Raw genomic sequence first — 24,101 nt, forward strand, 5'->3', positions numbered from 1 at the left:
CCTCATCTGTAGCATGAGACTTTGGGCAGAGGACCAGAAGATATATGTCCTGACCAGTATGGAACTGAGAGACGTCCTTGGGCAGAAAAGCCGGGTATGGACGCAGCTGGACCTTGTCCTTATAGAAGATCATGTAAGGGGGCTCTGACGTGAGCGCCCTGATCTTGGACACCCTATGGGCCAAAGTTATAGTGACCAAAAAGGAAACCTTCCAGGAGAGAAGCAGAAGGGAGCAGGAAGCCTGGGGCTCAAATGGGGGTCCCATGAGCCTGGACAGCACAAGGTTCAGGTCCCAAGGAGGGACTGGGTCCTGGGCATGCAGGTAAAGACATTCCAGACCTTTCAGGAACCGCGCTATCACAAGATGGGCGAATAGTGACCTGCCCTGAAACAGAGGATGGAAAGCCAAAATGGCCACCAAGTGCCTCTTGACTGAAGACAGCAACAGGCCCTGGAGCTTCAGGTGTATTAGTCCAGGATGTCCTGCAGGGGGCTCTCTTCCGCCCGGATGTGGCGATCCGAGGCTCAACACGTGAACTGCTTTCATTTTGTTACGTAGGTAGCCCTGGCGGAAGGCTTCCTGCTGCACAGCAGGACCTGCTGGATACCAGTGGAACTCTGCCGTTCCTCCCCACTCAGCCATGCAGAAACCAGGCCGGCAGGTGCAGCGCTGCCAGGTTCGGATGCAGCAGGTTCCCATGGTTCTGGGACAGCAGCGCCAGCTGAAGAGGCAGCTGCAACGGGGTGGCTGCTGAAAGACTCAGCACCTGGTGAACCAGTGCTGATGAGGCCATGCTGAGGCTACAAGGATGACAGTTGCTTTGTCTTGCTTCACCTTGAGCAGGACTCTGTGGATTAGTGGCATTGGCGGGAAGGCGTACATGAGCACTCCCAACCACGGGATCAGGAATGTGTTCGACAGGGAGCCCTTGTCCCTGCCCAGCAGAGAACAGAACACGTGGGACTTCCTGTTTGTCTGGATGCAAACAGCTCCACCTGGGGAGTCCCCCACCTGTGGAAAACTAGGCTGACCACCTCCGGATGGAGCGACCATTTGTGTTGAGATGAGAAGGTCCTACTGAGGCAATTCGCCAGGACGTTCTTGGCAGCAGGCAGGTGGGCGGCCACCAAATGAATGGCGTGCCGCACACAAAAATCCCAGAGGCTGAGCGCTTCCCGACAGAGGGCTGAAGACCTGGTGCCGCCTTGCCTGTTGATGTAGTACATTGCAGCTGTACTGTCCATCAGGACCTGCACACCTTGCCTACGAGGTGGGGCAAGAAAGCCTGGCATGCTAGGCAAACCCTCTGAGCTCCCTGAATTGATATGAAGGGCTAGGTCATGTTGCAGCCAATGGCCCTGGGTGTTGAGCTCGCCCCGATGGGTACTTAACATAGGAAAGGGGTTCTCAAACTGGGGGGTGATCGTGAGGTTATTACATGGGGGGTCGTGAGCTGTCAGCCTCCGCCGCAAACCCCGCTTCACTTCCAGCATTTATAACAGTGTCAAATATATATTTAAAAAAGTGTTTTAATTTATAAAAGGGAGGGGGGAATCGCACTTAGAGGCTTGCTGTGTGTCACCAACACAAAAGTTTGAGAACCACTGACATGTGACCATATTTCCCTATAGTGAATACGGGACACCTGGTAAAATTAGTCGTATTCAAGCAAGTTCAACAGCATTCAATCAGAACTATGCAGTACAAATGTTCAAATTAACATCAAGTTGACTGAGCCCCTGTTAAAAAGAAATACTGCCTAGTTGCATTCTTTTTATTTACCTTCTTATCAAAAGTTATCTTTTGCACTGAAAGTTTCCACGCTGGATTTTCAGCTAGATGATTTTTGACACGTGTAAACAAAATACCTTCATCCATTTTATGCATCAAGGTTGTAACACCTACACTTTGCCACTATATTAAGCACCCATCCTCCCCACTGCTGCCCATACTGTACACACAGGAAATAAGAAACAGTTGGACTTTGACATCTCAAACTTGTTATTTAGATAAACAGTATTATAAAAGTGGTTTTGGTTATTATGTGACAATGCTATGCCACCTAGTACAGTGGATCTCATACTAAGCTCCATATGCCCTTATGGCCGGCTGTAGAATGAGACACAAAGGACCAAGCAATGGAGGGTTATGAGGGGAGAGAGGGAGATCCTCTGTCATAGACCTTTTACAAAGTGGTCTGCAGAATGAACTGCAGAACAGCACACAACAGCAAAAAGCAGGCTCAGAAATGCTTACAAAAGGAGAACTCTTCAAGCCAGGGACACATTGTCTTCCAGTGTTTGGCAAGTGTCTAGCACATTTTTGGAACTACCACAATAAAACAAATTCTTCCACCACCAGAAAGATGATCTATAGGTCTTGCTCCAAGTCTGAAATAGTAGTGAGTTCAAATGGCTCCGAGTGAGATAAGGAGTTGTACTTACTGATTTTTGCATTTTTTCTGTACACAGAGACAAAAGTTTGCATTACGTTTTTATTGGTCTTCACAGCTATGTAAGACTGGTGACATCTGTAGCCACACGCACAGGATATTTATCAAAAATAATATTACAAATCTGCAGCCGTCTCCTTTTAAAATAATTTATTTTACGGATTTATTTTTAAATGGTACTGTCATATAACATACATTATTCAACAAAGGTGTGCTGAGCAGACGCTAAAAGAAGAAACTCAAATTATGCAATTATCTCAGATTAGAATTTCAAATGTTCACCCAAACCCTAACTTGTAAACTTTTGCTGGAATACACTTTTGTTGTAGGCTTGATCTTTGTGCTTACAAAAACTGCATGAAGTTTCCAAACGTTGTAGAGGAAAAAATAATTAATTGTATAGTAAGTATGCATTCAGTTTCAACATACAAGGCAACCAAATGATTCTGTCATTAACATTACCATCATGTATATTTTAGTTCACTGCACTAACATTTAAACTAAAACTTCAAACCACAAAATCTTTAAGTGACTAACATTTAAAAGGCAAGCTGTAATATACTTAAAGCTTACAAAGGACATTAGTACACAGCTAAGATGGGGTATCATTTGACAAAGGCTGATGATGTGTATATGGCTGCTTTTTCTTATAAGAAGCCCATCTACAAACTGGGCAGCAATGTCGCCCCCCAGCTAACCACATCACGATGCAATTCTGATGAAACACATGACCACATGGTAAACCCATTAGCAGACATCCATTTTCAAAATTCTCTAGACACACAACACATTCTGTACAGTGCAACATATTAGAGGGCCAGGCTGACCAATCTGATTCCATGTCTTCTGTAGTGCTATATGATCCATACGACCTCGCTTTCCTTTCATATGGCTCGTTATGACCATTTTTATTGGCACATGAACAGATCTCAGCATTGCACTGAGGCTCTCCTTCACTGGGACTGTGAACTGTACTTAGCTCATCCTCAGATACTTCTTTTTCACCACTCAAGACATCTTTGCTTTCACTGTCTGAGTCACTTTCACTTTCTTGAGAGGCTTCCAACATTTCCTCTTCAGAATGGATGCCAAGACATTTAAACCGCCACATTGGTAAACTTTTTATATAATCAGTTGGTATCAGAGGGTGAAGCCATAAATCAGGGAAAGCTAATCGCTCTAAGAACAAATCTGGGTCTTCGTCCCAATCGGATTCATAGGGGAAGTGTTGAAAAGAAGCGATTGGGTGGAACAAGTAGCTGGTGTACCAGTCCCACAGACTTGACAGCCATTCCAAGTTATTGGCATTTATTTCATCATTGTTGTTCCGTCGTCTTTTTTTCTCAAAGTAATCTACTAGTAAGCCATGACCCAGGTAAGTGCTGAGGAATAGGGCTGGGTGTGATGAGTAGAACATCCAGTCAGCTCTCACCCACGAAGCCAAAGTAGTTGTATTAGAATACCTGAAGAGTTTTAAACTATACTCATAAAAGCTATCTAAGTAAGGTAACTGCAAAAAGCCCAACACAGGTAGCCAAGAAATAATTAAGAGAGAATTATACGTCCCTAAAGTGCTTATAAGAACCACAAAACGCTTTATAGTAGCACCTTGTGTGATAAATAGGTCCATCCAAGCCATCAGATTAACCAATACTAAGCTTAAAACAAATAAATCATTAACTTCAGGTTGTATTGAGCGCAAGAAGGAATCCATGGCTCGTAGGGATATAAATTCACCAGTCTTATTCCCATACCTGTAAATTCCCTCTGGAGTTCTAAGTATGTAGGATGGGGTCTTAAAGATACCAATCTCCGCCATATGACTCTTGTTGTCCCAGTTTTCTACATTCACAAAAATAAACTCAACTCTTCCAGTAAACTTTACACTTAGTGCAGAGAAGAAAGCTGGAGGCTGGTCAAGGTTAGCAAAAAGGTATATTTTCACCCGATACTGGTCACTTTTGTTCCATTCTTCTTTTAAATGTTCAGAGTTGTAGATAGTTTTGATCCGAGAAGCTGCATGGGCTGTTATCCACTTGAAAATGTGCTCAGCTTCAATTTTGCGTCCACTGTATTCTTTAAGCATCACTTTCCCCTTGGAGGTACTGGTTTGTGGGACTGACATAATTAGTGTGGATCTCACCCAGCCTCTTCTCCTGCAGTATCTGCAAAGAAAATAGTGGATAAGACTATGGAGTTTTATATTTCTAGGACAGCAGTCCTTAAATTTTGAATGCAAGTCTGATGATTATCAGAGGCGCTGAGCACCTGCACACAGCGAAATAAATGGGAGGTGTGTGCCCTCAACACCCATGGAAACCTTTCCCCACTCCCAGAACCTGCTGTTATAATTCTTCTACTTTCCTACATACTTCACAAGGGTGCTGTGGGGTCTTGAGAAGATGCGTAAAGCACTGTTTATGAGGAAAGTGCTAAATAAGGGTTTATTATAAGTAATAAAGTTATGTATCACTGATATTGAAGTTCTTATAGTAAAACTTGAAAAAAAACGTGCTCACTTTCGAGAGGTAAGTAGAAAGCGTTAATTTTAGAAGTGATTAAGTTCCTAGGCCTTCCAGTTGTAGAGATAACCTTTACAATGTAAACAGATGCAGCCCTGCTTTCTTGACTCTGCAAACTAACCTCCCGGGTGCTTCTGTTGTTATTCATAGCTTTGTCAAGCAGTAGCAGAGTGAAGTTAGTCTGTTTCACTGCTGCTTTGAAGAGAGAAGAATCATGTAATTTCACTCTTTGGCTTCTTGGCAAAGCTATGAGCCACAGAGGCAGGTACTGAAGCTATTCAGTGGGGTGGAAGACATAAAAAGAAGCACTGTTAAGGGAAAAGGAACAGAGGCATTCTGCCAGGAGGTTCTGGACTGAAGTTCTACAAGAGAAAGCTTCTCTGCTTCCCAGCTGGCTGAAGGAAGGGAAGAGAGACTGACTTCAAACAAACACCTACTAGCCCAAGTTTGATAAAGACTAAGCTCCCAAGAGGGTCCACAGACAACTCCCTGGCAGATTTCCAAGAACCTTTTCTAATTCCAGCAACTACGGGGCTGGGCTGGTCAGCCAGGTGTTGTTCCTGGAACTCACTAGTGACCTCTTCCCCCACAAACCTTTTGTATCAGCCTAAGACTAATCCATTTAGTTAGCAGGTGTCTGATAAATTTTTCAGGACATCTTAAAAAACCAACAATAACTATAAACACAGCCATCTGCCTCTCTTTCCAAGCCTGACAAACAAGTCCTGCAAAGGAATAAAAGCAGGAAGATTAGCTCACCATCCAAATAATCTATTCCCTTTCTATCTGTAGTTGTAGTTTTGAGCAATTATTTTTAAATTCCCCATATAAAAAAATTAATTGCTGCCACCACAAAAAGAAGTTAACATTAATTTTTTGAAAGGGCCACAAGATATTATGCCAATAGCAAAAGAATCTTAACGGATGATGATGATGCTGGTGCTCTAGTGGGAGTTTCAACTGTTGTCTGATGAAAATTATTCATGAGCATTTATTCAGCAAGACAAAAAAGTCTAAAATACAATGTTATTTTTAAATAAAATCTAACTTAAAGAAACAAAACTAATATTTGATCACAATGTGAAGGCTAGTCAGAAATTACGTACACAACTAGATGATCTAATGGTCTCTTCTGGCCTTAAACTCTATGAATCTCTGAATGCTGCCTCTCATTTTTAAGATGTTTAAAGTAAAAAAAAAATCATACAATATTAGCTTGCATAAACACGTATAATCTAAAATTTCTCTCATCCTATTCAGTTTAGGACTTCTGTAAACTTTTAGGATTCAGACCCTATAAGAATCATGCACACATACTACTCTTCCTGTATATACTACTGAAATTCATGGCAAGTTGGTCTGTCCTCTGAAGGAAGTGACCACTGATGCCTGCTAAGTGATAAGGATTTTATTGGTTTTGCAACAGCATAGCAACAGCTGCTGTTGAAGCAGCGGAAACAGATTCTTCGGAGATTCTTCCATGTATAGTGATGTTCAAGAATCAGAGAGTCTCTGGCACATTTAAGAGCTTCGGTTACATTATGTCTACTTTCCAACAGGATACTATATGTTGTTAAAAGGGTGTGTTCATATTTACACATGTATATACACACATTCCTCAGGCTCAGAGGGAACAATATCCTATGTACATTCTTCTGAGAATAGGGTACTATTGTCAAGGTTCAAACAAAGGACTTGTCTACACATGGAAATCCGTGCACAGTAAGCTAGGATGTGAGCCTAAAGTGCACTAGCTACTCCACACTAACTCCCCATGTGGACATTCTTACTGAGCCCTTTTTCCAATGTGCAGTGGTAGTCAAAAAAACTAACAATGTTGGGAATCATTATGAAAGGGATAGAGAATAAGACAGAAAATATCCTATTGCCTCTATATAAATCCATGGTATGCCCACATCTTGAGTGCTGCGTGCGGATCTGGTCACCCCATCTCAAAAAACATATATTAGAATTTAAAAAGGTATAGAAAAGGGCAACTAAAATGATTAGGGATATCGAATAGCTTCCATATGAGGACAGATTAATAAGACTGGGACTTTTCAGCTTCGAAAAGATACAACTAAAGGGGGGGATATGATAGAGGTCTATAAAATAATGATTGGTGTGGAGAAAGGAAATAGGGAAGTGTTATTTACTCCTTCTCATAACACAAGAATTAATAGGCAGGAAGTTTAATTCAAACAAAAGGAAGTATTCCTTCACACAACGCAGTCAACCTGTGGAACTCTTTACCAGAGGATGTTGTGAAGGCCAAGACAATACCAGGGTTCAAAAAATAACTAGATAAGTTCATGGAGGATAGGTCCATCAATGGCTATTAGCCAGAATGGGCAGGGATGCAAAACCATGCTCTGAAGTATCCCTAGCCTCTGTTTGCCAAAAGCTGGGAATGGGTGACAGGGGATGGATCATTTTATGATTACCTGTTCTGTTCATTCCCTCTGAAGCACCTGGCATTGGCCATTGTCGGAAGACAAGATACTGGGCTAGATGGACCTTTGGTCTGACCCAGGATGGCCATTCTTATGAGCACTAAGAGTGCCTTTAGGCAGTTTAGCTTAATGCACTTCCAAAGTACATTAAGCTAATGTGCACAAAGGCATATTGGTGCACAGTAAGAGAGTGTCCACACAGTGAGTTAGTGTGGAGTAGCTAGCGTGTAGAGCTCCAGTGGACTTTCCCTGCCCATTTGGACAACCCCACAGTTAAAACATGGTGGCCATAAAACATATATATGCCCCCCTTTTCAGACTAAGATTTAGAGTCTTGTAACTAATAAATGCATCCAACATGGGCCAGATTCAGCCAGGCCATAAGTGAGCACAATTCCCATTAACTTCAGTCATGGCTATAAAACCAACAGATTCATTTAGTCATCTTTTCACACTGCTGTAAATATATATTTCTCTGATGCTGCTTTTAGTAGCAGCAATTTTATGGGTAATTTATGAAAATCATAATGGAGAGTTTTGAACATACTTTAGTGAAGATAAAAACCTGCAGGTAGCAGCCTTTTGTCGTGGCTACCTTTACAACAGAAGGCATTCCAGTTAGAATCCAACTGTACTTTAAGACATCTTACGGATTTAGATCACCCTTTAAAGAACATACCTGGGGTCACTGGAGCAGTTAAAAGTGCCTGTCCGTATGCCAAACCTTGATACTTTCTTCACCATTTTTTCCCAATGGACTTTACCCACAAGAGGACTTCTATCATTCGCTATCACCTATTGCCAAAGGGGGAAAAAAGCTTTAGTCCCAGAAACAAACTTAAATCAACGTTTACGACATCTGCTCTCCTACAATTAAGTTCACTTTTAATGAAAACAGAAACCGGTTCATCCTCAATATTTCATTTCCTCCAGAATATACTAAAGATTTCATTCTGAAGTTTTGTCTATCCCTAGCTAAATGACTGTGTTTGGTAAGTGAAGCTGTAACATTGGTAGTAGGAGTATAATGGTTTCTTGCCAAGAGAAAAACATGTCAGGGACATGACAACTAATATAATTATTTGCTACATACCAAAGCATCTAACATTTAATAGCAGCCTTGCAAAACTCATTAAAATTTACCAGCCCAGGTACAAAAATATGCTTGCTCTTTACCACAGTGAGGAAAATGTTAGTGATACATTACTCACCAGTCTCTCCTCTCTATCCCAATGAAAAACTAAAACCTACCCAAAAGAAGTTGACCCAGAGCAAGTAGAATTATACATAGCTGCTTTAGACTACACACAACCATTACCATATTAGACTCCCTTAAGCCATTTGCCAAAGGAGGCAATGCTGTCTAGTGATTAGATCCACAGATCGGCACCTAGGAATTTAATTCCAACTCTACCAGTCACTCACTCTAGGACTGTATGTAACTACTCCATGCCTCATTTGCAACATGAGGCTTCTTCCCCATTTGCAACATGAGGTTAATACTTAATTCACAGAGAGGTTCCAAGGCTTAGTTAATAATGTCTATAAAATGCTCAGAGCCTCTTTGATCAAAGGTGCCACAAATAAATGATTAAACACTCATCATCTGACTTATCAAAACCGAGGGAAAGAAAGAGAGTGTTAAAATACTGCCTGCAAGCTGCTGACAGGTAATTTTAAGTTATATGATTGATCACGAATCAATCAGTGTGACATTACAGTATCTACACACACTGCTTATTTTAGAAATGCTTAATATGCCCTAAAAGCTGACTGGTTGTCACTTTCTAAATGATTTCAGACTTCAATTTTAAAACTCACCTTTGTCAAGTGTTTATTTTAATAAACACAGTAAAAGTGGTCCCAATGATCATCTGACCTAACAATCGGAAATTTCACACACACTGCAAAAGTTGCTATCTCCATCGTGATTAGCCACCCTATGTTGCTCGTGCAGGCGGCTGCATAGTCATTGTGAGCAAACATTAGGACAACTGAAACATAATTAAAGATTGGATGGCCAGAACCAAAAACCCTAAGACAGCCAGAAACACTCTTCCATTGTACAGGGAAAAAACAAGGCTGTCGGAAGTCCAGAGGACAAATATATTTTAACATTACATAAAAGTGAAACACTACTTCACTGTCTCTCCCACTTTCATACTGCACTATACAATTACTTGTAATGACCGCCAAGAAAATACAACAGTCACTAGTAGGTGTCAGTGCAATTTGGCTGTTTGCACTGATTGCACCATTACAGCACAGTTGCATTATGTTCAAGTGACAAAAAGGATTCTCTGTTGGAATTGGTTATTTATTTGCACTAGAGAATGAACACATTATTAGTGGTTTTAAACCATGACGGATCTAGTTAAAAAACTAATTTACAACATGGTTTTGCAAAATGAAGTTTTGCCAGCACTTCTTGGAATTGTGTCTTTTGTTTTTTTTCCTTTGTAAAATACTAAGATGGCAAAGAGCCATATATTGCAGCCACTCTGCACAGTGAACACCTGCTGACATCACTAGTTCAGTGCACAGACAGGGTAGGATTTTATCCTCTATGCATCACATTTCATGCTATACGTGTTCATAATCTGCAAATGGATCTCAGTTTGAATGGGAATTAATGTAATAAAATTTACATCATAATAGTCCATTAGGGATTTAATGTGTCAAGAGGACCTAATAACAAAAGTACTGTGTTAACCAACAATCCTGTATATATTAAAGATTATATGCATAGTCTGAGTCTAAATACAGGTGAGAAGGGTTGGTTGAGGTTACACAGTCCAGATCACTGATATCTGTATATGGAAGAGAGAAGACAAATTGCTGTCATGTAGCAATTAGTCAGGTAGAGTAGTGAGGCAACTTGGAGAGACATAATAGTCCAGTAGTTAGGGCACTAGCCTGGGAGATGTGGATTCAATTCCATGCTCTGCCACAAAGTGCCTGTGTGACCTTGGGTAAGTCATTTAGTTTCTCTAAGCCTCAGTTCATCTACAGAATTGAAGGGATGATTATTTTAAAAGATGATGAGATGCTCAGATACTATGATAATGGGTACCATCTATGTACTTGAAGATAGACCGGTGATCCCACTGATAAATGAAAAGTATGAAAGCAGAATTAAAGTTAGTATTGGATCGTTAATTATTTCCAGACTTCTGATGCTTAGGTTTTTTAATTACAACATTTTAAAAAACAAAAAGATACATGTCTATTATAACATTATATTAATATTCTAATACACAATAATATTGTTTTAAGATATTACTTAAAATTAAAATTAATATAGGAATATACAATATGGTAACAATGTAAAATCCTGTAGATTTTGACAGGAAATTGCACAATAAAACTTGCAATACAATAGCTTTGTTGACATTGGATTAGAGTGAAAGGTCCCAAACGATTTCAAATGAAGTCTCAATGAAAATGTGTCTCAAAATTATGGGGCAAAGAGACCAAAAGCCCTTTAAGAACAGATATTTGGATGAGTAAGGTATAGATGCCTAGAACAACATCAGTAGGAAGTGACTCTCCCTTTCCCCCAACATGAAAGCATCTCAGACAATTGTGCAGCCAAATGGTTTCTCCATCATTAGATAATCAGTATAGTTGCTACTTGCTTTGCCAATTGCCCTTATAAGGTTTTTTTTTAAACTTTATTATTATTCCACTATAAATCCCATACAAGTGTTGAAGGGTTTGATATAAGCCAATGAATTTGAGGAAATTAAACACTCCTACTGTCCAGATCAGCTGCTGTCTCTACGCAACATAGAAAGATCACTCCCTGTTCCATTACCCCAGAAATACACAAACATGAGTACAGCAGGGTAGCAGCATAAATTCTAAATTTCATTTCTGCTATTGGTTTAAGCCAGATATCCTTCATGCTATTTCATGCAGAGTTTTTTGCAGGTCATTATAATAATATCTAGTCCCTCATTAAATTTCCAAGAAGATGTGCAAACATCACAAGAATGTGAATGAAGGATCAAGCAGTTGAAAAATGAAAACAAGAACAGCATTTAATTGTAAAACTTTGGTATCGTCTCCAGTACAGTATGTTATTTTAGCATTTTTGATTTCTAAAAGATCCCCCCACACACACACCGTGGTTACGAGACATAGGATAAAAACGTTCTGTGCATTTGAGGCACAAGAGGGATTATGATGAGATGCAGGAGAGGGATTAGGTATATTTTGATACAAAAAACATTAAAATAAGATTAGACAATTTTAATGATAAATAATGCTTTCATCATATCACAGAGAATAAGGTATAATGCATGCTAATTTAAAACAGGGTGGATTTGATTTAAATCATTATTTAAATCACTAGTCAGGAAGACTCGATTTAATCATGATTTTCTACCTAAAAGTGCATTCTTGTTGGTTGTTATAACCTTAATACATATTCTTCACAACTCAGAGATAGATGAAGTTTCATTTTTAGAGGTACACACTATACATTTTTAAACAGTGATTTATTTTGAAAACTTTTCAGATTAGTTTTACAGCTATATAAGAAAAGGAATGAGTGTTTGGTTATTTCATTTACCAAAGGTAATTGAAGCAGATATTTATGAAGTCATTGGGAGGTGAACTATCTCCAATTCAACAGGTTAATAATTAATGTTTGGATGATTTTCTTGCCATGCTGCATTAGGAGGAGAACATCACCAGACAGACATTTAAATTGTTTTATTTAACTAAAACAACAACATTAAGTAGCCTTGATTTTTTTCATCAACAGCAAACATATAATATTTTAACAAAACAAGCATATGTCCCTCCTTTCTCACATTTAGCTCCAGGCTTCTTCTCCTTGTCCAGATCTATTCCGCCCTCAACAATCTTCTATTCATTGAACTTTTTAAACTTTGCACTTTTAGAGAGAGAGGTAAGGGATTGACTCTGTGTACACAAATTTGCAGAGGGACAATAGAGTTGAGGTCTGTTATTTCTCACCTCTCTATATTATTTAATTTATTTATTTTAAAACATTTTTCCTGTTAACAAGCATGTTATCTCTGGAGACACAAATCCACAGTTTGAGAACTGCAAAATTAAGCAACTAAGCATTGATTAAAGTAAGTTAATCAAGTGTGTGACCCGGGTCCTAGTGGGGAGCCAGCTGTGGTCACTCAATTAGGGTGAACTGCAAAGAATGGGGCAGACAATCTCCATAAAGCTGGTGGATATTTCAATACTTAGATTCACCAAACCAGCTTAAAACAGCTTCTTTATTACCTTACTGGTTACTCAGATGGTATCTTCTAGACTGAGCACCGAGTCCCATTGGGTAGATAGAAAGATTAACCTAAATAATCTATACAGAAGCCTGTGGAACCCCATAAGATTGGGTCCCTAATCCATGAACTATTGGAACTCATTTACAAAACTTTTCTTAAACATTACATGAATATATTGTCTCATAGTATAGAATTAGAATTTATAATCCCATGAGGAGATATCTTTGAGCTATAATGTATCTTAATTAAAACTATCTTTAGAAGAAAAAACCTATCAAAAAATTTTTTTTTAAATCATTGATTTTTATCCATCCTGATTTAAAATGTAGTACTTTATCAAGAACACAGGGTGACTAAAGTTGTTTGACTGAAGAATCCCAATGTTGTTGTAGCTGTGTCGGTCCCAGGATATTAAAGACACAAAGTGGGTGAGGTAATACCTTTTATTATTAACCAATAAATAAATTAACCAATCTGATCTCTCTTGTACCTAGCTATGACTCTCTGAGTACGTTTCCCAGACCTGAAGAAGAGCTCTGTGTGAACTCAAAAGCTTGTCTCTCTTTAGGGTGACCAGATGTCCCGATTGTATAGGGACAGTCCCGATTTTTGGGTCTCTCTCTTATATAGGCTCCTATTACCCCCCCACCCCCATCCCAATTTTTCACACTTGCTGTCTGGTCACCCTATCTCTCTTACCAACAGAAGTTGGTCCAATAAAAGATATTACCTTACCCACCTTGAATCTCTAAAGGAACCCAAAGCATTTTACAAACTAATATGGAACCTACTTGGGGATCATTTCACCTATCTATGGTGAAACAGCAGCTGTTTGAAATAAATACCAACTTAAAAGAAAAAAGGGGACTGAACAGGGGTCTGACATCTGAGAAGAGTGCACTAACCACTGAGTTCTAGATATTCTGAAAAGGCCTCCCCCAGTCTCTTATGTTAAAGCTCTTCCGTTGTGGATAAATACTTAAAGTCACTGGGCCAGAGAGAGAGAGAAAGAATGACTTTGTAGCCAGATGGTTAGGGCGCCCCCTTGGAGGATGGAGACCCAGGGACCAGTCCCCCGTTCCAATTACTCAAAGTATTTATATACAGTAGAACAGCTTCTACTGGAGACTAGGAGCCCTACATCAGAATATCCCATTGCTTAATGGTTAGAGCACTCTCCTGAGGGATGGGAGACCACCTGTTCAAATTCTTTCCCTGCTTCTGGCAGAGGGGTGAATTGAACCTGAGTCTCCCGCATCCCAGGTGAGTACTCTAACCACTGGTTTAAAAGTTATAAGATGGGCACCACCTTCTCCTCCTCTCCCCTCAGATTTTGAATGGGACCTGATCTAATAGGCAGCCTCTGAGCATACCTACTGAATCAAGGGTGACCATACGTCCTGTTTTGGCCCGACAGTCCCTTTTTTTAAGCCCTGTCCTAGCTGTCCCGACTTTTTTGGCAAAAGCAAACGCCCAGTTTTGTAAAAAAAGTGGGGTGCAGAGAAATGTGGGGGGGGGGGGGAGGAGCGGTGATGCCAGTCCCGCACAGAGTGGGAGACAGGGCTCAGGCAGGGTTCGAGCAAGCAGCAACTCTAGCCTCATCCTGACGCAGAGGAGAAGGCAGGGCTTGGGCGCGCAGCAACACCAGCCCCACGTGGGGGTTGGGGTGGAGTGGGGCACCTCAGGCTAGCCTCACCCGGTGTTCTCTTTTCCCTTTGGGAAATACGGTCACCCTAATCTGGCTCCATCTGCAAGTTAAGCAGACAAATGCCCATCTTCCCTGTTTGTGAATTGCTCTGGGCCTTAAGCAGGAGATAGGTGTCTGAATGCCTAGAGTGAGGCATAAGCATGCATGTTCAGAGGCAAAACCTTAGGTGATTAGGGAACTTTTACCCTAAGGCTTGAATGAGTTCCCTGGAAGTCTTGTGGATTGCAGTGGACTCTAAAACTGGAACTTAGGTGCCTAAGTACCTTTGTGAATCTAGACATAAAAGGCTATTTCCATTGGAAAAGACGTAAGTGATATATAAATAACAGCCTTCTTTGTAAGAGTGGAGAACTTCTACTCAGCTCTCTTTAAAATGCAAGAACAAGAGAGCACCTGATTAATTAAAAGGCAAATATAAAAGTTAAGACCTTGTGTGCAAAACACAAAAACAAGAACCTCCCAAAACACAAAAAAGCTTGTTGCCACATTACATTATTCAGGCAAACAGCTTAAATTCAGAAAAGACTTCAACATTTTACATGAATTAGAACATCCTTTGCAGCTGCCCTTTGACAGTCCTTATTTCATTCTAGCTCTCCTTATGTTTTCATGTCACAAGCTAATCAGCAGCAGAAGCCTGGAAGTTTCCTTTTCCTCTCCACATTCAAGGTGTTGTTGTTGTACAGGTATATTGTGAGGGTTTCACAACTTCCTCTGACACTTCCAACAATGGCTACGGTCAGAGACAGGAGACCTGATCAGAAGGTTTTTGCAGGTCTGTCCATTTATGGTATATGGCAGTAGCTAGGCCACAGCCCTGACAACACATACATGATACTCAACATCGTTTAAAGAGGCATTTTATCTGTAGATGACTTGCTGTATATTTGAGAGTCATATAATGTAACAATGATATTGGAATCACTCATGTCACCAGGCATGAGGAAATTCGACAACCTGTCTGCAGAGCTGAGGCTGTAGCAGGAGGGATAAGAGGAAGCGAGAGTGCCACATACCAATCCTACATCAACATGGTTATCAATATGGTAAACTGCACTGCCCTCAGCTCTTGGAGTTGTTGCTTATCTTCCTTATCAACCAAAGAGGAAATGCCACATCAGCAGCTGGCAAGTCAGAAGCAGAGGAATAAAAGGAAAGAGGTGATGAGCTCATACAAGAGAAAGAATGTTCCTGCTCCGGGGACTCCAAGGAAGCTCCCCGGAGAAGTACCAGGCACTTTGACATATGCAGTGATTGAGGAAGGTGCGATTGTTTGTATTGATGTAGATTATCTTGGATGCTTTGTGTAAGAGTTTACAGAAAAAGAAGGAACATAGCCACAAAATACTTGACATTTCTTTGCATACTGACTTTCATCTGTTTCTTCAAATGTTTATATTGCTGGCCCTAAACAATACACTCAGATACAACTCACAGATAAACCTGTCTTAAGTGAGCCCTCACTTGACCAGCCTTTGCACCCACCAGTTTCAGGAAAAATCTAACATCTCCGTACTTTTTCTGTGCCATTATTTACGCATAGGAAAGACTCCCGGGGAGGACAACAACAAACAAAACCCAAAAAAAAGTGTAGACCCACTACCTTATCCTCTTTCAAAACCCACTTTAAGACCGTCCTCAATTGTAAAGCCTACAAAACACTGGCTGGGCACGTGGTGAGCTGTGACTGTCACTCTTCCCCTGCTTCATTACAGTCGCCAAAGCTGACTGGAGATCCAGGGACCGTACCCTGATAGGAATCCCAGCTCCTTTCTGTTTCCAAGCAATTAGTGCTAGCAATGTGGGGGAAAAGAAGGTAGGCAGGGGCGGCTCCAGGCACCAGCGCAGCAAGCGCATGCCGGGGGCGGCCTGCCAGTCGCAGTGAGGGTGGGAGTCGGGTGGCCTTTGGCGGCATGCCTGCGGGAGGTCTGCTGGTCCCGCGGCTTCGGCAGCAATTCGGTGGCGGGTATGCCGAAGCCGCGGGACCGGCAGATCACCCGCAGAAACACCGCTGAATCCGTGTGACTGCGGATTGCCCGCAGGTGTGTCACCGAAGGCTGCCTGACTGCCATGCTCGGGGCGGCAAAAAACAGAGGTAGGGTTGGCATCTTCCCTGGGCACTGCCCATGAACACTGGAGCCCCTATTTTTATTACTGATCTGTACCTAGAGAGTTTAGTCCTCTGGCTATTAGCTGTCTGGTTAAATTTTCAAGCCCTACATATATATGGCTCAGAGTGGCCAATTAGATGGAGAGGAGCAGTACAGATTGATCAGATAAGTTAGGGGAGAAAAAAAGTACGATAAAGAGATTTGAGAAAGAAAGGAGACACAGAAAATATAGGGGAACAAAAAGTAGAGGCCACAATGTAGAGTAAGAAATGTGGAAGGGAGGGGAGGAGAGGGAGAGAGAGAGAGAAACACAATGAAAACAGTTCAGAAAGTCATATACCACAAGCTTTTACTAGAACAAAAAAATGGAGAGAAACCAAGAATGGAAAGGAGATACTACAGCTTTCTTGCTTTTATTCTGTAGGACTGGGCAAATACTATTTAGCAAACATGCTATGCTATTCAATTAGCTGCACTGGATCAAATAATTTATTCAACGATTTTTATTTTTGCAGTAACCGTGACCAACTCTATAGCTGGTCAAATATTATTCAAAAATACCAGTTATATTCAAATAATTATTTCTAATATAGTCTACTATTTGATCAGTCATAGTAATAAAGAACTACATTTTTAAAATGTATTAAGTAAGCTGATGAATAATACGTTGCAATCAAATTCAGTATGCAATTGACAGTATGCAACCAATTTTATTCCTTTAAAATTGTTGGTGGTGACCTTTGGGAAGGTGGAAACACACATTTTTTTATCCTGCCCTGTCGGGGTCAAGTACATTTCCCCCCCAAATCCCTATCTTTTCCTACTGGAATGTTACAGTGCATATACATAACGTACAGTGGCAAATTCTTACTGTACCTGGCTATATTCCAGTGTAGTGTGTACACTTAAGAACAAATATGTATTATTGTGCTATTTACTGATTCTATATTATAGTATACTGTTTACAAGAAACATTTAATACCTATACCTATCTCACAGAACTGGAAGGGACCCTGAAAGGTCATCGAGTCCAGCCCCCTGCCTTCACTAGCAGGACTAAGTACTGATTTTGCCCCAGATCCCTAAGTGGCCCCCTCAGGGATTGAACTCACAAACCTGGGTTTAGCAGGCCAATGCTCAAACCACTGAGCTATCCCTCCCTAACTGTTTAATGAGAAACAGTTATGATAGTCGGTCACTTCCTATCCTATCTGCTCTCACACAGGTTAGTTCTCCAGTGCTTGTTACCTTGGAGAACCCTTCTGGGGTTTTCCCTTGTTCCATAGAGTCAAATACAGTCTCTTAGCACACTCAGACCCTACGTGTTGCTATTAGATGAACTAGTCTCCAAAAATAACTTCTCCTTTGAAAAAAGCAACAGAGCGTCCTGTGGCACCTTTAAGACTAACAGAAGTATTGGGAGCATAAGCTTTCGTGGGTAAGAACCTCACTTCTTCAGATGCAAGTGAAGCATATTCTCCTTTGAAGCATATTTTAGCTACGATAAAAACTAGAAAAATTTCCAATACCTGTACCAGCCAGATACCATCCTTTGTGTCTTCTACAAGCTCATAGAAGTGCATTTCACCACTGAAGTTTGTACTGGAAACTGATTCAGAGGCCTCTTCTTCCTTGAGGGCAGAATAGAGTTCACCCTCCATGAGGTCTCCTGTAGAATGGACAGAAGGGAAAAAACAGTTACACTACATTTGATAAAGGTCACATTAATCAAAAATATTCTGATACGAAAGCCATTTCTTTGTCAGATAGTGAAGATGTTGTTAATTACATTTTACACAGCTGGGTGCAGCATCACTTCAGTCCAGGGACAATTAAAACTTTATTCTTAATTTATTCGTTTATGTATTCATGCTGTTAACACACACCAATTTTAGCTGTCAATAAGCCATGAGACATGAACATTACACAGATATACTCTACATATATAACTGGACATACTGAAAAACAAACAAATGTATTCTCAGCCTCATAAGTCCCTGTTGATGTTGTCTGACATTTGCAGTACTAAATTGGAAGACATCAATTTTAGTTTAGATGTCTTCTCCTTTATTTTACATTAAATTTAGTTCTATAGTGAACAAAGAGATCACGCAAAAGACAAATTGTTAAAACTGCCAATTTGGAATTCTAAAAACCTGTCTAATCAATAACACTATAATTAGAATTTTACTTACAGTGGGATAATCCAAAGTAGCTTTTACACAGCTAGCCTAAGGTTAAATTATTCCACTCTAAAAATTGATTTATTCTATTTACAAAGTAGTAAACATTTCCTAAGAACTTCAAGCCCAGCAACATTATTTGTTTCCTTAAAACAACGTGTATAAACTTATTTGATAATCTCTCTTTTGTTATCTCATTTCCTTTCCCATACTTTCTTTTAGAGACATTACAAACCAGATAGTTTAATACAGTAACTGCTATAATGTTATTCGGTATTAACAATCTCTTGAAAACATTTTTTGTAAACAAAGAAGTTGTTTCTTACAGAACGTATGAAATTTAGAATTAAAGTAGAACCTCTTGGTAGTTAGAAAGCTATGAACTTCATTGAGAGACATCTCATGATTTAAAGCCAAAAAAAAAAAAAAAAAGAGGAGGGGGGGAATGTTACAAAACTTAATCATAGGAGTGTTTCTGTGACATTAAAAAAAAAACAGACAACATTTTGGTTGGAGTTAAACATTCCCCTTCAGTGTTTGCACCCAAACATTACAACTTCATGAAAGTATGTGAGCCAAAAAGCAAAAGTGACAAGCAACATTGACTAATCAGTTGTCACTGTTCAAACCAGGGAAGTAATTAAAAAAAAAAAAGTAACTAAACAAGGTAAATGGTGAAAAGCAAGTTAGATTTTTAAAGTGTCAGTGTTAATGGTATCAGCAATTAATAACAACAATTTTTTTTTAAGTCAAAGGGACCCAAATCTCCTCTCACTTTCACTAGTGTAAATTAAGAATCAATCCATGCTAGTCTTTTTCTTTCTGCCCAAACACTCTTTGAGGTCCTAGCTCCCATCTTGATTACTGTTGCATCTTCTCCATCCTCCCCCTCTCCTACACCCACATCCCCTTGACAATCAATTTTAAAAAAGCTGCTGAAATTATCTTCCTTGCCTGTTACTCAGTTCACATCAGCCCTATCTCCACTGCCTCCCAACCCCATTCGCCATATCACATTCTAATTTCACATCCTCATCATCAAGGCCCTTCTACAACACTGCACTTCTTTACTGGTCTGCTCAATCGTTATGTTGCTTGCCACCTTCAAAGATGCCAACCTCATCCTTTCTCAGCTTCTCACACAAACATTTCCATGCCTAATTCCCAACTGCATTTTGTACATGTGACGCTCTTATGTCTAGAGCTATAAAACCACTACACTACACTCTCCTCAAGACCCACCTCTGAAGCAACACCTGTAAGAAACCAGTCAGATTGCTAGGTTGAGGAGCACATAGGGAAAGCTGGCACATTATTATAAAGATTAACATATTTGCTGGTATCCTTCTCTTCTCCTAGGGCCAGTCTACACTGGGGGGGGGGGGGAATAGAAATCGATCCAAGATACGCAACTTCAGCTACGCTATCGAAGTATCTTGGATCGAATTACCTGGGGTTCACACGGCGTGGGATTGACAGCCGCGGCTGCCCCCTCGACTCCACTACCGCCGCTCGCTCTGGTGGAGTTCCGGAGTAGACGGTGAGCGCGTTCGGGGATCGATATATCGCGTCTTAACGAGACGCGATATATTGATCCCGGATAAATCGATTGCTACCCGCCAATACGGCGGGTAGTGAAGATGTACCCCTAGACTCAGTGGTTCAGAAGCCAAATTAGCTATCAACATTATCCAAAAGAGCCACAGTAACGTGAATTCATTGTTTCTTTAATATTATATATTATTATTCTTACAGCAAAATGATGGACAAAGTATTATTATTTTATCAACTAAAATGGGTTAATAACATAGTAAAAGCATCCCGATTGATTAATAATTAAATCACACAGTGTTTTAATATCGTGTGAGGCAAAGAGCCATAGGAGACACATTAAAGAGCCACTTGCGGCTCATGAACCTAGGCCTGAGTATCACTGGGCTAGATTCACAAAGGGACTCAAACAACAAGGAGTCTGGTGGCACCTTAAAGACTAACAGATTTAATTGGGCATAAGCTTTCGTGAGTTAAAACCTCACTTCTTCGGATGGAGACTAGTTCATCTAATAGCAACACGTAGGGTCTGAGTGTGCTAAGAGCCTGGTCCTTCCTGCTGACAGAGGGCTAGAGTAGCCAGGAGGATGCAGAATGGGAGGGGAAAAAAAAGTTTGACTTTTAGAAGCAAAGCTGACAGCATACTTCCTACTGTGCAAACATAATCTAACATTCAGGTTCAACCCCCCTCAGCAACTCAGACTAACTTCTCTGAAATATTCTCTTTCCTGCAAGCAAAACCTTTGCTCTGTAACTAGTCTACTGAATATAAAAGGCCTATTTTCTTGACAGATGGTATAATATGATATTCACATTTACAACTTGTGTTAGAAATTTAATATATTTCACAGTTCTACAGCTTTTTGAACGATCTCTTACATTTATCACACTAATATTTTATTATTTGGTCGACCAAGACAACTGGTTGGTTATTTAAATTCTGCTTGGCGAGCTGTTAACCCATAAAGGTGGACACAAGATTGAGAAATAGAAATGTGTCCTGTATATAACATTTTGACAAGACCTGAAAAACTGAGGCTCTGTCCCCTCACAGTAAGCATATCATGATACTTTTCAGAAGAGTAGCATTTGCCCTGATGTCCTTGGCCAAAATTTCCCTCCTCCCACAATACTGTTGTAAGGCATGCCCTGTGCCAGCTGGCTGCTGTCCTACACCCCAGAGGTGGCTGCACTTCAGTGCTGTTTGTATAATCTGGAAAGCACTTAAGGATCCTTCAGTATGAAAGCTGCTATTAGAAATGTAAGATTATTACTACTGAGATGATTTTGTTCCCCAATAAGCTCTTAATGTGTATTAAGATTTTTTTTTTAAATCAAGCATTCAGAGATTAACTACAGAAAACCATTCCTAGGCAAAAAAACCTCTCAACGTTAATGGGTGAAATATCTTCTTACGTATGATCTCTTACCTGACTTCTCCACCAGCTCCCTGACATCTTTCTTTTCCAGCAGCCCAGAGTACCCAAGCCCCCTGCACTCCAAAATGGTCTTCAGCTTCTTGAAGCTCAGGGCCACCGGGTCCACCAACTGGGTGGCAAAGAAGCCAGTTTCATACCAGACAATGGCTTCAAAAAACCTGGCCAGGACAAACAGGACCAGAAAATAGAGAAGCAAGAAAAACAGCTTCAGCCACATCTTTCCTCTCGCTGTGTGTGACTCTCTGCAGAGAGAGCCAATCCTACGAGAGAGAGAGAGATCCCAATGGAGGAGGCAGGGGGAAGGAGCGAATTATTCAGACCAATAACCCCACTGCTGCTGCTGCTGCCTGGATCCTCCTCCTCGCCCTGGCTCCTGGGCCCGCTCCTTGCTGCCCTGGTCAGGTGTTGGGGGGAGAGAAAGGAGATCACAGGGGTGTTGGCAAGTTGGCCGGGGGAGGGTGAAAGAAGCTGGGGGCTGCGCCCCTAGTGAGGCCAGGGAGGGGATGGGGATAGGGGGGGAGCTGAGGCCCCAGTCAGGCCGGGAAGGGGGAGCAGTAAGGGGGGTAGTGGCCCCCAGTCAGGCGGGGGGGGAGCAGTAAGGGGGGTAGTGGCCCCCCCAGTCAGGCGGGGGTGGAGGCTGATCTGCGGGGGTTGGGGGGAGACGCCTCCGCTCGGGGACTCCCCGGGGCCGAACGGTCAGCGGGCCGAGACGCTGGGCCTGGCGCCTGCCTGCGAGCTCCGGGTCCCGGCCTCCCCCGCCCGGCCTGGCCCCAGCGGAGCCCGAGCCGCCGGCGGAGACATAACAAGTGACGTCGCAACCGGGGACAGCCGCGGGAGGGGCAAAGGGCGCCGGGGAGGGGGAATCTCGGGCTCCGCCCCCTCCCTGTTTCCGCCCGCCCCCGGGCGGTGCTGGGCGCTCAGCCAGCCGCCAAAGGGAGCGGAGGGGGGCAGGGCCAGAAACACAGACCCCCGATCCCAGACAGCCCCAGGCTCCCCCGTGTTCCCGGGCCCCGGACACTCATTGCCCCCCATCTCTTCCCTGGACACTCACTGCCCCCCCATCTCTTCTCCAGCCCCGGACACTCACTGCCCCCCCCCCCCCATCTCTGCCCCAGACACTCATTGCCCCCCCATCTCTTCCCTGGACACTCACTCCCCCCCATCTCTTCTCCAGCCCCGGACACTCATTGCCCCCCCCATCTCTTCCCCAGCCCCGGACACTCATTGCCCCCCACCCCCATCTCTTCCCCAGCCCCGGACACTCATTGCCCCCCATCTCTTCCCTGGACACTCACTCCCCCCCATCTCTTCCCCAGCCCCGGACACTCATTGCCCCCCACCCCCATCTCTTCCCCAGCCCCGGACACTCATTGCCCCCCCCCCCATCTCTTCCCTGGACACTCACTCCCTCCTCCATCTCTTCTCCAGCCCCGGACACTCATTGCCCCCCCCATCTCTTCCCCAGCCCCGGACACTCATTGCCCCCCACCCCCATCTCTTCCCCAGCCCCGGACACTCATTGCCCCCCACCCCCATCTCTTCCCCAGCCCCGGACACTCATTGCCCCCCACCCCCATCTCTTCCCCAGCCCCGGACACTCATTGCCCCCCATCTCTTCCCTGGACACTCACTCCCCCCCATCTCTTCTCCAGCCCCGGACACTCATTGCCCCCCATCTCTTCCCTGGACACTCACTCCCCCCCATCTCTTCCCTGGCCACTCACTGCCCCCCATCTCTTCCCCGGACACTCACCCCCCATTTCTTCCCCACTCCCTCATTGCCCCCCATCTCTTCTCCCCTCCCCCGTTTTCTCCGGCCCCGGACACGCACCCCCCCCCCATCTCTTCCCCAGCCCCTCATTGCCCCCCGGGAATTATTACCTCCCCCGACTTTATCCTGTGACTGGTATTATCATTTGCTAAAGCGCACGGGCAGCAGCGTGTTTACCTCGGCCCGCAGCTCCCGGGCCCCCTCTAGGACTGAATCGCCACCACACCAAGCGAGCCGAGGCGGAAGCGGGAGAGGCTGACGTGTGGGGCAGGCATGCTTTTAACACCCCGAGCCGGGCTTTTTAATAACCTCCTTGGCGATTCCGCAGCTCCCCTCCCCAACCCAGTCCCTGCTGTGACGGGCTGACACTCCACAAACAAGGGAGCTCCAGGGCACGTGAACAGGGGTGTAACGCGAGGAGCCCGGTCCTTCCTGCTGACAGAGGCTGCTCTAGCTATAGGCAAGCTAGGCAGCTGCCTGAGGCTGCAGGTTTGGCCCAGCCACCCCTCTGTCATGATGGGGAGGTGGCTGGGTCAAATTTGGGTGGCCCTGTAACCCCATGCACCAGGTCACAATGCCACTCACTCAAATATGGCCCATCTGCTCCTCCATCATGACAGAGGGAGGGCAAATCATAATA

At 42.8% G+C, this 24,101-nt stretch overlaps 1 protein-coding gene across 6 annotated transcripts; it reads right to left on the reverse strand.

The window, feature by feature from the left end:
• Positions 1 to 2,588: 2,588 nt before the first annotated feature.
• Positions 2,589 to 23,923, reverse strand: RNF103 (ring finger protein 103). Of its 6 annotated transcripts, none has more exons than XM_005292442.5 (5): positions 23,639 to 23,923; positions 21,682 to 21,950; positions 18,047 to 18,186; positions 8,108 to 8,223; positions 2,589 to 4,618 (listed from the first exon to the last, which is right to left on the reverse strand). In XM_005292442.5, the coding sequence occupies exons 2-5, from the start codon at positions 21,905 to 21,907 to the stop codon at positions 3,046 to 3,048; spliced, it is 2,055 nt and encodes a 684-aa protein (XP_005292499.2). In that variant the 5' UTR covers positions 21,908 to 21,950; positions 23,639 to 23,923; the 3' UTR covers positions 2,589 to 3,045. The 6 variants fall into 6 exon arrangements, with proteins under 6 accessions (XP_005292499.2, XP_065453308.1, XP_065453309.1 ...); XM_065597236.1 differs by having other exon boundaries at positions 21,682 to 22,084; positions 23,639 to 23,891; XM_065597237.1 differs by having other exon boundaries at positions 21,682 to 22,084; positions 23,572 to 23,667.
• Between the last annotated feature and the right edge of the window lie 178 nt (positions 23,924 to 24,101).

The sequence above is a fragment of the Chrysemys picta genome, chromosome 5 (assembly GCF_011386835.1).
Source record: "Chrysemys picta bellii isolate R12L10 chromosome 5, ASM1138683v2, whole genome shotgun sequence".
In the NCBI taxonomy this organism is placed as follows: domain Eukaryota; kingdom Metazoa; phylum Chordata; order Testudines; family Emydidae; genus Chrysemys; species Chrysemys picta.